The 14,548-nt window shown below is 40.2% G+C and overlaps 1 protein-coding gene across 2 annotated transcripts in view; it reads right to left on the bottom strand.

Annotated features, from left to right (window-relative positions):
* Positions 1 to 952: 952 nt before the first annotated feature.
* TBC1D14 (TBC1 domain family member 14) overlaps positions 953 to 14,548 on the bottom strand; it is a 65,018-nt gene continuing 51,422 nt past the window's right edge. For both annotated transcript variants that reach the window (XM_039728908.1, XM_039728909.1), the window contains 2 exons: positions 5,486 to 5,744; positions 953 to 4,274 (listed from right to left, as the gene is read on the bottom strand). In XM_039728908.1, the coding sequence (XP_039584842.1) occupies positions 4,209 to 4,274; positions 5,486 to 5,744 (325 nt within the window). In that variant the 3' untranslated portion in view covers positions 953 to 4,208. The remainder of the gene's footprint in view (positions 4,275 to 5,485; positions 5,745 to 14,548) is intronic.

Here is a 14,548-nt window from a genome sequence, read left to right as displayed (position 1 = left end):
GGGACACCACTTCAGGACTTCCAGGAAAAATCCTGGGAGCTGCTGAGTCAGCAGCTGGAAACGCAGAAATGTCATTGTGCTGGGCTGACCCTACTTGTAGGGGCGTTCAGATAAAAGACAGAAAGCAAATTCCCCCTTCCTTGCTGAGCACGGCTGAAGAAACTTGGAATTATTATTTGGGAAAACAAGTAAATCTCGTTTTGAACAAGTGTGTGCAACTCCTGTACCAGATGCAATATAAATCTCTTTCAGTATCAAATCGGTGTTAGAGAGGACAAATCCGATTTCCCATTCCAGTTCTGCACACCAGGAGACACTTCGGTGCAAGGAAGGGGGACAGCTGCTCGCTGGATTCACCAGAACCACGGCAGCCAAGGCTGTGCCTGTGTTCTGCACGTTCTCTTGTTGCACAGGTACTGCCTTCTCTCCCCTCTTTTATTTGATCCTTCAAACTCTTTTCATTTTAGCAACAGGAAGTTTCTCCACTTTAAGTTCTGAAGTTATGTCTATGTCAGAAGTAAAACAACACTGCCTTAACTCAAGCATAGAAATGCTTTGTGATTATGAAACTTGCAATAAACTAATATTTCTTCTTTTGAAACAAAGCCAGGATAAGGTACTTAAGCATTCCTGAACTCTGAAAACACATAAAAATGTATTTACAACTGTTTTTCATAATACATTTATCAGACCTCAGGTCTAGTCCAGAAAAAGATGTATGAAAAGGGATAAAACCACAGGCACAGTAAGTATCAGATTTTCTAAATGTCTCAGGGTATTTAACAGGTATTTTAACATGAGAACTTCAAAGCATCAGCAAAAGCCCTCTACCTTCAATTAACAAATAGCCCAAAGTCCTCTTTTTGAACAGACAAAAATTGCTAAAGCCACCTGTGAAGAAAAAGACTAGTACTGGAAGTTTTAATATCTGAATTACACTGACAACAGTTGATTAAGATAACTTTACATGACTTTATTTAACAAAACCATATATTTACAGTTGAAAAAAGTTCCAGTTTGATACACATATCTAAACAAAACAAACGTGGTAACTACATAACCCAATTTAAACATGATGTACAGGAGATGTACCAACACTTCTCTATATATCATTCATGTTTTAAAACATTCAAAAATAAGCTGTTACAAGGTACCTTTTTTTTTTCCAAATGGAATTGTTTACTAAATGAAATAATATTACTGATTGATTTCAGATCGAAGTTGCAAAACTGCTTTATTATAAAGTGCAGATTGTAAAGAATCCCAAAGCTGGCTGGAGTTTTCTGGTTTCTCTGATCTGCTGCACGTTCAGTGGTACTTTTCATGTATTGCAGCAGTTCCATTTTTCTTTAAACCCATGAAGAAAAGAAAGTTTGCTTGATGGGGACATTTACTCCATGAAAGAAAATCTCATGCATCTTGTTACAGATACTCTGAAGTACCTGAACAATTATATTGTCAATTTTTTAATGCAATTCCCTGAATTTCTTAAAGATTTCTGTATTAGCTAATTAAGAGATTTGGTATACTGCAAGAAACTTGAAAAAGCTCAGTGGCAAGAAATTCTATGCCATTACTACTCAGCTCTGTTTTTATCAAAATTCAAGCATTACCTTCAAATCAAGTCATTGAGAAGTTAAAATAATTGCATGTTTAGGCAGGTGATTTTTTTCACATGTATTTTGTTTGAAAATAAACTGTGCAAAGCTCCTTATTGCATTGCTGTTTCTTCATTAAAGAACATACCTTATATACACAAAGAAATCATTTAGAAAATATATACAACTTCTAAGAACAGATCAAATCACAAAACAAAGTAATTACATTTGCAAGTAACAAACAGTGCACGAGTGTTGCAGCAGGCCTTTTCCCCACAACTATGCCCACTGTCACTGTTACATTCAACATCTTGAGAAGAGAGAAAGAACAGGCTGTCGATGGCTGCCGAGATACCTACTAGCTAAAAATGCTTTTTTAACCAGACAAATGAGCCACACTTGTAGACTTGCTTTAAAAGAAAATACAAATGTAGTTGCAATGAAGACTTAAATCACGAAGCCAGTTACAGTACCACCTAAACATGTACATTGAGGAAAAAGTGATCTCTGTGTTCCATAAACCGTTTTAAAGCATAGTGCAAATGTTTCAGATGGTAGGCCTCTCGTATTCCTCGTGGAAAGGCATATTTGTTGTAGTAATAGAAAAGGTAATATTAAAAAACACTTACTGACCTTCCTGCTTTCTATTGCACTTCAAAGCAATGGAGCATACAAGTACCAGTCACTGGAGGACAAATTCTGTACAAATTCTGAGTGAATTAACATGTTTCCTATCACACCTTTAATGTCTATTTTCAGTAAGTGATGACTGAGGTGATGTCTTGTGGTGGAATTAAGATGACCAACAAAAACCACATCCATTACACCAGCTACACAAAGTGGACAGGAGAAGAGGTCAATGAGGTATTGGACTTGCAGGCTGCATTTGCATTACACATCTTTCAAAGTGATTATGAGTCCTCACTTACCAGGGAATCTTGTTCTCACTCTTCTTAATATTACAATCAAATTATCCCTCATAGAAATAATGTCTGTACCAAAGGACAGTGTTTTATGTCCCACAGTCCTTTACACTGTATGTTGAGTAGAGCAGTGTGCAACTATTCTTCTTGTTTTTATTCAGACAATGCCAAAATCATCAGCATAAAGCAGCTGAAGAGCACAGGGAAACTGCTGACCATGCAGCTGGAGGATTGAGTAACGCCTGTTCACAGTTAACACAAATATTGCTTCAGTTACCTTTCCCTTTTCAATGATCATCATTAGTATAAAACAGGTTTTACACTACACACTATGCAATAAACATTCTTGTAAATCAGAGGCACTCATGATTTGCCCTTCAACATTCACCTGAATGCAGAGAGGATCTACGATGTATGAGGGATTTATGTAACAGCCGTTTGCTGCCACTGTAACTTGCTCTCATGTTTTAGAGGTCAGATAAAATGCTCAGAAATGACAGCTTGTACTTATCCTGACGGTGTCTGGCACATTTCCCAATAAACTCCTTTCACTTGTCACTCTGTGGATCAGCTCCACATGACCTTCCCACTGAGGCAGCAACAGCAGCTTCAGGAGATTCCACAAAACCTTTTCAGCAGAAAAGAAGCACTGGCAAACTACCACCCCTCCTCCTTAGTTCTGCCAGTGAGAAATGCTTGGTTTAAAGCAGCTACCAAAATTGCTTTTAACCATTTCTCAGTTTATCTGCTAAGTCCAGTTTCATCTCCATGGCTGGACACATGGCACACAGTAAGTGGATGGTAGGCAAGAACATGGTGAAACAGCAGTGCCCCAGGAGAGGGACACATGGAAATGTGCATTTAGTAGTACGTGACCTTGGCTTTCAACAGAGGAAAGAGTACAAATTGGGAAATGATGCCACCTTAACACCAGAACCCTCTTGTTGAGTTTAGAATCTAGTCTGATGAATGGAATTTCCTCCATATGCATCCAGATTGGATTTGAAAATAAATTTTCAAGGCATCTTGAAGAATAATTAGTTTTGCACTGCTAGTTTGACTTCTCTTCCAAGCTTACTTTCTACTTAACTTTTTCTTATTAAAGAAAGGAATGTAGTTCTATGTCTACATGATTTCTTTGGTAAATGGGACCCACATCCTATAAAATCAGAAGCATTTCTAAAGAAATGGTCCTTACATCATTTAGAATTCAAGCACCAGTTATCTAAAATCAAGATCCAGTTACTCTTACAGGTATTGGAAATATATCCTGCCTAAAAATGGAAGGGGAATAGCTGTCAAAGCAACCAACATTGTTGAACGTCCAGTCTTTTAAAACATCTAAGAAATAAAATTCAGAAAACCCCCAAACCCTTGATATTATTTTGTTTCACTGCCCTCATCAGAAGTACAGAATGTGTAATGCTCTCCACAGCATATGCGCATACCACTAAAAGTTTAAGGCTAAGCCTAGGTTTAATTTATAAGGGGTTTATCCCCTAATTTTCTTTCTTGGTTTTTTTTCACTTCTCCTCCTCGATTTTCTTCTCTCCCCCTTAAGGCTATTCTACTACTAAATGTAACTGAACTAACACTTTGATTTGTAGGGCTCATACGTGTCAAACAGTAATCAATACTTTTGCCACTTTTGCTCTTTTCCTGGGAGCCACTGGAGGCAAACCCAACGTTAACGTTTCAGTGAAGGACTTCCTTTTTCCATTTCCCGGTTATCTTTCTGCAGAGCAGCCAGTATCTAGACATTTCAAGAAATGAGAGAGAAGAAAAGCATTAGATTAAAAAAAAATTACTCAATTTGTTCTGAAGAGTTTCCAATTATGTCTGAGCAATGCCATTTTAACTATCAAATGTAATTAAATTTAGAGAACCTCTCCACTGACAAGAGACCTCTCCCATAAGTCCTTGTGACGTGGTGGATAGAAACAGATTTAACAAAGGTTTAAACTCTATCTCCCCCCAACACACACTTCTGAAGCCTGTTAATTGGGGGACTTGGCAGAATAGGACCCTTATCTCTCCTTCCCCACAAGGGAAGCAGCAGCAGGCTGGCAATTCATTTGGAATGCAATCCTCATGCACACATGATATGTTCAAGGAAGGTGAGACAACTGAACAACCTGTGAGCCACTCCTGCTGTGAAGCCTGGGAATGCTCATCTTGAAGAGAAAACTGGCAATCCCCAGCATCTACAGGCACTGCTACCCCAGGAAAGAACCAGAAACACCCAGTTTGCAGCTGAATTGACCCAACTACTACGTTTTATACCACCTTTCATTTTCTCTGCAAAAATAGGCAGAGCTCTATTATGGAATGACTCACAAAGTGGGCTGTATTGCTGCTTTGAAAAAGAAGAAAAAAAAAGGGGGTGTTTCCACTCTCCAACATTAATGGCTGCTACAGTCACTTAATGATTTCCATATTCAGATGACACATCTTTTTTTCTCTAAACTGAAATTTAGTTGAAATTACAGAGATGAAACAATTTCTGAAATCACATGCTAAATCCCAATAAAGAAGTCAGAGATGCAATCACTTCTGTAGAGACCAAAATTAGGCAGAGTAGAGATCTTAGATTAAAATGACTGTATGACAGCATGTCCTGACTTCTCCCAAAGAGTGGATTTCTGCTTTTAAGTATTAAGTTGTAATGTTGCTAGCAGCCTTTGTAGTTAATAAATTTTCAAAGTTGTGTGACTTTTTACTTCATAAAGTTCAGTCAATATTTCAATTTTGAATGTTGACTGAGCTCTCCCTTTCCAGAGGAGATTAAGCTGAGGAAATCCACTCATCTCAATGTATCCTAAAAGCATGGAGTAAGCTACACAGTCCCACCTACCCATAAAATCAAGCACTAGCTCTGCTAAAACATTCTTCCAGATGTTGCCAAACCCCATTTTCATGAGTAAAATAAAATCATCAGTTACCAAAGATTGACATCCTCTTTACCTGAGCCCATTTTTTGTTTCTACTTTGCATCTGAATGGCAGCAATAGATGTGAAGAATTCTTCCGAAGGCAAGTCCTCTGGTAGCTTTGTTAAAAACTGAGCTATATGAATGAAGTCCATTTTGGTCAAAATATCTTCAAAAAGTTTTAGTATTCCCAGTGCTGTACGGAATAAGAACTCTTCTCCATCACGGCAGAACACATCCCAGACACGACAAGCCAAGTCTAGTGGCAAAGATTTGCTGTACAATGTGAATATCCTGAAAGGCAGAACAAAATTTTCAGTTATTGGACAAGAAGTCTTGGATACTCTCAGAAGTATACACACCAATTAACAGTAAGTTTGAGGCTTCTCAAATATTTGTAATTGGATATTCCTTTTTATATTTCAGCAGTACTTCTGTTGGTTGCAGTGCACCAACCCATGAAACAATATAAAATTGTACAACCATTAAGGCATGGTCGCTAAGTTTGATTTTCTTGCATCATACCAGAAGAAACAATATACATGGTTTTACAATGGGCATGTGATGACCACAGCTATAATCAAAGGCCTATTTAATCATCACTTCAGAGCTGAGAATTGATGCAGTTTTAGTAGCAAAAACTCAAAAAATCTGAACCTTAAGACAAACTGCAATGGGCATTTTGTGGTTTAGATAAAAGAGATGAGTAAAATTAACTCGTGTTCCAGACTTGAGTGACAGGCAAAGTAGTAAGAGCATGAGTTTTGGAGGAAGGATCATCTTGAACTCCCTTAAGTTGAGAGAAACAGGCAAGGCAGGATGTCCAGTGAGGTGTAGATAGTGGTGATAAGATGGTGGCTCTGTGCACCTGTATGGATGTGATTCCCAAAGAGAAGGGAACAGCCTCGTCCCAGCTGCTAAAACTGTACTCTCATTAACAGGCATGAGCACTTTTCTTCCTTCACCAAAATGCTGACAGCCTTGCAGCCAGACACAAGAAGTTGCTCCCTCCTCTCTCCTTTATCCATCTCTCTGTACAGCAGAGCAGGAGCACTGCTGCCAGCAATGACCTAACAGCACGTGATAAGAATAATTTCCTGGAATCATTTTACAGTATATAAGGGAAAAGAATTACAGTGGTTTTTTCCTTCAGAATTTAGAATAATTTTTCCACAGATGCACTGCACAAAAATCTCTGTAAAACTGCAAAGAATTCTCTCCCCAGCAGAGGTCAGCAAAGGCTCAAATTTAAATCAAACCTTTCCACAGCTTTTAACAAAATCTCCTTTTCAAGTATGCTGAATTGAATAGTAATTTTCACATGTTTAAAACTACCCTCTATCCCCTCCAATTTTTTATATGGGAAATTTGGATTCAAATTAAAAAGATAAAATGGAACAGATGTATATACAGGCATATATATAAGTATAGTATATATATGTGAAGTAATGTATTTTCACAGGAAAAGTCTAATAATCAAAGGTTTTATGCATTCTCTGCTTTTTACTATAGAAAAGTTTATTGAATGATGTGTTGTTAAGTGTATGGCTTCTGTGTGAATCACTACACTTTAGAAAAAAGGGAAAAGATATTCATTTGATTAACATCCTGACGAAATTAACATTTGCACAAATTCAGGTGACAAGTGAATTGCAGGTTTAAGGTCCTTAGGATTTTACTGGTTTTCCTATTTTTATATCTCATTGCAATCTTATAGCAAGTGGAAACATTTTAAATTCCTGTTCTCCAAAAAGCTAAGTTAGAATTATAAAATAAACAAGAAGTATAGGTCTGGGATACAAAACTCAAACACTTGTTCATCACACATACATGAAGGTGTAAGATGAGCACGATACAAGCTCTTTCTTTGGGTTACTGGCCAATCCTGCACTGCAAGCTTCATTTACTTTGTATACTCTTTCAATATTTTTGAACTGTTGCAGACCATATAAAACCATACTGCCACAGAATACCTACATGGCAGAATTAAGATTTTTGCTGTACACACACAGGAAACAGCAACAGGTTTTCAATTTAAAAGGAACAGTGCAATAGGAAATAATTCAACTGAGTCCTTTCCTGTTGACCAAGTAGCAGGCTAACACCCAGCCAGAAACAAGTCCTGGTTAAAGATAAGTAACAATGCCAACTTTATAGACCTGTTTTTATTCACAAAAGCCATTATTCTGTCATGATTCAGAGCTAACCTGAATAACCCATTTGTATTAAATCTCCAACTATGCAGAAAATTAACTGTCAAAAGAAAGAACTATTTATAAGAACACTTCTTTTGTGTGAAAGGATTTACTTGCATCAAAAAAGCTGTCACATCAAGTCAGGTATTTGCCATTGAGCTCTTCATAATTTGGAATGAAGCGCTATTTGCACTTAACAAGGCAATTAACTTTCATTAATATTTGCATGAAATGGATGCAAATTCTGCATCAAGATCAAGACCTAAAAGCAGAGACTGGGCCCTCTATAGAATAAGCAGTGAAAGGCCAGTAGGAACCACTACTTAGAACAGCATTTCATCCCTTCAAACATTTCCTACTGAAAAACATTTTTTATTAGACATCTGAGCTACTGGTCTGAAACTCAACTGGAATTTATTGGAGTAATAAAGCAGCTGCCAGACTGAGGCAGTTCCAGCAGCATCTTCCAGCAGCACTGGCACACTCCTTGCACAGGACTTGCTGTCGCTGTGCTGCAGGGTGACTTCTGTCTGCAGCTCCCTTGCAACCCACTCTAGAGCTGCAGGTGCAGCCAATACAGCTAATTCACATGCAGGTGCAGGCTCCTGGCCTTTCTCTGTTTGGAAGAGGAAGAGAAGAAGCACCAGATGCTCCTGCTCCTCCCTGGCCCTGTTTCTGATGAAAGTGTACTTGGAGGTAGATGCATGCAGTCCTGACTGGTTTGCTGCTCACAGCAAAAGCATATGATCATAAAGTCATCAAGAAAGCAAAGCACTGCTACCATGATAATCATAAGCTCCATTCTTCTTTCCTTTGCTTTTTCTTCCCCCTCTCATTTTTCTCTTTTCTTTCTAATTAAAAAGTCTTTATAAGGTATCAACAAGAGCAATGCAGACAGGTAGCCAGATTTTGGATTGGCAACTCACACACAACATTGATGCAAATCAGATCTTATGTATGCTTGTATTACACATTCCATGTCTGTAAATTTTAAAATCGTTACTGTCTAAAAGAAAGCAGAAGTGTTTATTTCATTTCTTATGAGGAAAAAAGAAATTAAATGCTGACTGAAGAGAGCATTTTCTGGGGGGCATGGACTATGCTTTTCTCAAAGTAACAGAAAACAAAATTATACATACTTTACTGGAAGTGCCCACTAAAAACAGCCACACAAAGGCTTGGACATTATCCTAACAAGCACATGGTGTAAACAGAAACTTTGTGTTCACGGAGCACAATCACACTCCATGAAATACTAAAGAACTACTGATCAATCCATCAGTACAAACACAGCCCTTGGCTATAATTATTGCCAAAATCATTTTCCTGAGTAGGGATAAAGAGGTGTTTGTATAGCAGCAGCAGGCCATAAATAGCCAGCATGTGTCCTTGGCAAATCCACATTCCACTCTGCTCACAAGAGCCTGTGGAACATCAGCTGACAGAGTGAGAGGCCAAAACTGGGCTATTCAGACACACTATTTCCCCTCTGTGAACCTGATTGCACGTTGTTCTTTAAGGTTTTTTCACACTTGATACCCTTTATACTCACCAAAAAAAGTAAAACCCTGTGTAGTTTTTGAATTCTTTCTACAAGATTTATCAGTTGGAGTTTAGGATTAAAGCACAGGGGTCCTTTTTAAGTGAGATGCCTTGCTTGTGGCAGGCATCCCCCAATAATCATGTTACAGTACCTTTAATTAAACTATTCAGTCCTTGGAGTTTTCCCATCACAGAAGGCAGCAGTGGAACTAAACTGGCAGAGGGGCTCTCCTTCCTAAGTCCTCTACCAGCTCCAAGAAAACCTGCACAGCTGGGTCCACCTACAGCATTTATTTTTCTTAGAACACATCCCTTCAAAAATGATTTAAGCACACCGATTTTACTGCTGTTCCCTGCAGCACAGGTGACAGGAAGAAGCACAAAGCAGACTAGTTGTCTCCATGCTAATTGTGGAAGGTTTCCCAGCAACTGGTCTGTGCAGCACTGGCTACTGGAGCCTCCCAGAGCTGGCACCAACAGAGATTTACTGCACACATGCCTGCACAGTAACCACGCCAGCCACTGGAATAGCAGCAGGCATCCCTTTGGAGCTCAAAACAAATGCTCATTTAAATAAAAATAATGTTAAAGCAAGGCTGTTTCACAGAGATTTTTACCTACATGCAAAAGGTCTGCCTACTCAAAGCGATGCTGTACCATATTCTTCCCTGACTTTAACTACACTGCAGCCACACTCTTAGTGGCAATTTAAAGAAAAAAAAAATCTAAACCTGCTTCCTACAGGATCAAAGTATTTTGAAGGAGAAAGCATGTATATGTATGCACACACACACACAAATACCTTTACACATATATTTAAGTAAAATACGTAAGTTTTACATATATACAACCTTTACAGTCTAACAAAATTAAGGACAGAGCAGTATGAGCCGTGTAGTTCAAGACAAGTGTGAAAAAGTTTAATACAGTATTGGGCAGGTCTGTCTCAAAGAGCCTGCATTCCTGTGCAAGATCAGTGCTGTAACTCTCTAGGGATGGGAAGGGACACAGAAAATTGACCTTGGAATTAAAATAAACAGCTTGAATATGGATGCAGATAGTCAGCAAATGTTAATTGTCAGTTCACTGATGCAAAGACCTTGAGAAGCACCATCCACAGTCACTCCTCACTGACTTCCTTTCAAATGCTCTTAACACCTCTGTGGGTGTTGTTAAGAGCATTGAAAGACACCTTAACAGAGGTAACAAAAGGGGGACCTGATATGCCTCAAGACTTCAATAACACTTCAACACAGACTTCATGACTTCAGTTCTTCTGTGACAGACTCACAAGTCAGTCCTGTTTTCTTTTTGGTATGTTTTGGTTTTGTGTTTGGTTTTTTCCCTATAGATGTACTAAGAGACAGCAACTAATCATGTAAATGTTTACTCAGGAAAATACAATGAAGAGTATTCTATCAAACCAAAATTGCTGAAGGGAATGTAAACCTTCAATCTGTCAAAACAGTCTTTTTTTCTAAATCTCTAATTTCTGGCACTGTTTCTCAAGATTTCTTATTTTCGATGCAAAGTTAAAAAATACCATGATATTAACATGCCTGTACTATGAGGATGCTCAATTTTAGTTCCTCCTACATAGCAATCACCTTATTTATAACAGCATTATATCCAACTAGCAACCCACAGTATCACAGAATACCCTGAGCTAAGTCCAGTGCCTGGTCCTGCACAGGAGCCACCTCAACAATCACATCATGTGCCTGAGAGCACTGTCTGAAAGCTCCTTGAACTCTGCCAGGCTTGCTGCTCTGACCACTTTACTGGGAAGCCTGTGCCAATGCCAGCCACCCTCTCGGAAGAAGAATCTTTCCTAATATTTAATTTGAATTTCACAGCTTCATGCACTGTTACCACAGAGGAGAGATCAGTGTCTGTCCCTCCTCTTCTCCTCACAGGGAAGCTGTAACTGCAGTGAGGACTCCCCTCAGTCTCCTCCAGGCTGTCCAGACCAAGTGACCTCAGCCACTCCCCACACAGCTTCCTCTTAAGGCCCTTCACCATCTTTATTGCTCTCCTTTGGACACTCTCTAATAGTTATCCCTGTTTCTTACATTGCAGTGCCCCAAACTGCCCCCAGCACTCAAGGTGAGGCTGCCCCAGTGCAGAGCAGAGGGGACAATCACCTCCCTGGCCTGGCTGACAATGCTGTGCCTCATGTCCCTCAGCACAGGGCTGGCCCTCCTGGCTGCCAGGGCACTGCTGGCTCACGTTCAACTTGCCACTGACCAGGACCCCCAGGTCCCTTTCTGTGGTGCTGCTTCCCAGCATATCTGTACATCCAGGATTGCTCCATCCCAGCTGCAGAATCTGGATCTGCTGGCTCACGTTCAACTTGCCACTGACCAGGACCCCCAGGTCCCTTTCTGTGGTGCTGCTTCCCAGCATCTCATTCCCAGTCTATCTGTACATCCAGAATTGTTCCATTCCAGCTGCAGAATCTGGACAGGTTACTGGGAGATGGTATCAAAATCCTTAGTGAAGTCTAAAAATATCACATCTACCCAACTAGGTAGGTAACCTTGTCATAAAAGGAAATTAAGTTTGTGAAGCAGGGCTTTCACCTCGTGAACCTGTGCTGGCTGTGCTGTCCTCCAGGTGTCTTTCAATACGTTCCAGAATAACCTTATGGCTCCCTAATTTTACCTGTCACTGTAGTGACGCTGACAGGCCTTTTGTTTCCAGAGATACCCTTCCTGAAAATCAGGACAATGTCTGCCAATCTCTCCAGGTTCCCAAGACTTTTCAAAAATCATTGAGAGAGATCTCGTGATGATATCTGCCAGCTCTTGGATGAATGCCATCAGGCCCCATGAGGCAGATGAATCCCATCAGGCTGGAGCAGCAAATCCCACAAGTTCAGGGTTGAATGGAAGTTTATCATCCTCACAGCCATGGTCTTCCAGCTCAGGACTCTGGGACCCCCAAAGCACATCATCATCATTAAAAAACAAAATGAATACAGAATTAAATATCTCTGCCTAGTCTGTGTCCCTGCTGGTAACGTGACCATCCTCATCATGTTAAAAGCTGATGTAATTTCTGACTGCTATTGACATTACTGTCCATTAAAAATACAATAACCTGGTGATTTCAGGGTTGTCTATCCAGCTACTCTCCCACAGGTTTACTACAGTCATCTTAGTCTGATGTCCCTTTTATTCAGTTGCTTTCTCCACACACAGGCTTTCACAACACTGAGGCATACATTTCAACATCTTTTCTCTTATCACTGAACACAGCTGCCTCTGCTCTCTTTCTTCCCTTCTACCTTATCCTAGTACTTTTTCTGTTCTCTGTGCACAGATCTACTTCAGTTTACTATTCCCAGCCTTCAGTCACAAATTCTTTCCCATGGTATTTCTCCCATTAAATGTTGGGAGAAATGAACCTATTCATTATAACCCCCAACAATTCTCCTACACCTGATGCATTAAAATTTAATGCCAGTGTAACAGCCAAGTCACAAGCCCATGTTACACCACCCTCTGTGCAACAGGCATATACAAACCATGCAAATCAAGCAAAGGCAGCATGAGAAGTCCACTTGGAGCTGAATCAACAAATGGAATCAACATTAAGGACAACAAGAAGGGTTTTCCTGCATCTGCAGGGAAAAAAAAAGACTCATGGAAACATGAGCCCACTGCTAAACAGGGCAAGGAACCCAGTGACGAAGAACACGCAGACAGATGTGGTACTCACTGCCACCTTCATCTCAGTCTTCACTGAAACTTGCCTTTAGGAATCTCAGGTCCTCCAGATCAATGGAAAAGCCTAGAATAAGGAAACACTACCCTAGCTGGAGGAGGATCATATCAGGGAGCATTTAAATAAGTTTGGCATATACAGTTGTGTGGGGAAACTGTCTAGTGTTGTTGTGAGGCCACTTTCAATTATCTTTGAAACATTCCAGTGATCAGGGGAAGTTCCTGAGGACCTGAAGGAAACAAATGTCACTCCTATCTTCAAGAGACAGGATCCAGGGACTACAGGCTGGTCAGCTTCATCTCCATCCTTGAGAAAGTAATGTAAGAAAAAGTCCTGGAGATTACTTTACAACACATTATGGGCAGAAAGGCGATTGTGAGAAGTCAGGATGGATTTATGAAAGCAAAATCATGCCCAAACAGGCTTGACAGCTTATCCAGTGGGATGACTGGCTTGGTGGAAGAGGGGAGAGGAATAGACATTGTGTATCTTGATGCTAGTAAGGTTTTCAACACTGTATCCTATAAAATCCTTGCTGATGAACCAATGAAGTAAGGATTAGACAGACAGTGAGGTGGACTGAAAACTGGCTGGAACTGTCAAGCTCAGAAGGTTGTCATTTAGTGGCATGAAGGATAGTTTTGAGTCATCCACTGCTAGTGCACTCCAGGGTTTGATAAGCATCCAAAATTTAAATGTCTTCATTAAGGGCCTAGATGATGGGTTGGACTGTACCCACAGCACGTTTACAGGTGATATAAAACTGGGAGGCTGGTGGCTGATACCACTCCACAATGACCTTGAGACACTGGAGAAATGAACCAAGAGGAGTCCCATGAAGTTCAGCAAAGGGAAATGCCAAGTCCTGCACATAGGTAGGAAGTAAGCCCAGACACAAGTTTATTTGGAAAGTCAACTGGCTGCAAAGCAGCTTTGCAGAAAAGGACAGGGAGGTTCTGGGGGACACCAAGCTGAATGTAAACCAGCAATGTGCCTTTGCAGCAAAGATTGCTCACAAACTCCTGGGCTGCAGAAGAAACACCACTGCCAGCATGCCAAGGCAGCTCATCCATCTATTCAGCACTGACAAGCCAGCTCTGGGCTTCCCAGTACAAGAGAGACGTGGATATACTGGAGCAAGTCCAGCTCACCATGAATGTGATGAAAGGCTTGGACATGTGATACAGAGGGAGTGGCTGAGCAGGCTGGTACTGTTCAGCTGGAGAAGAGATGGCTTGGACCTAAATATCTAAAAACACTTGGTAGGAGGATGAAAACAAGACAGAAACAGTTGTATCCAGTGTATCCAGCAAAAGGACAAGAACCAACACGCACAAAATGAAATACAGGAATTTTCGTTTTAAACATAAGAAAGTAAAAATCTTGTTAACCACAAGGGTGGTTGAATACTGGAACAGTTGTCTGAAGAGACTGTGGAGTGTTGTTCCTTGAAGATACTCAAAACCCAACTGGACAAGGTCCTGAGCAAGCTGCTCTCATTCACCGAGCTTTGAGCAGTGGGTTTAGATTAGATGATCTCAGAGGACTGTTCCAATACCTCAGAAATTCTATGATCTTATGAAAATTAATGTATTCAAACTTCAAGCTTGTATTGGACAGATTTACTTTAAA

Source organism: Passer montanus, unplaced genomic scaffold (genome assembly GCF_014805655.1).
Source record: "Passer montanus isolate IOZ18808 unplaced genomic scaffold, ASM1480565v1 scaffold67, whole genome shotgun sequence".
Classification (NCBI taxonomy): Eukaryota; Metazoa; Chordata; class Aves; order Passeriformes; family Passeridae; genus Passer; species Passer montanus.
This window is presented reverse-complemented; position numbering and strand designations above follow the sequence as displayed.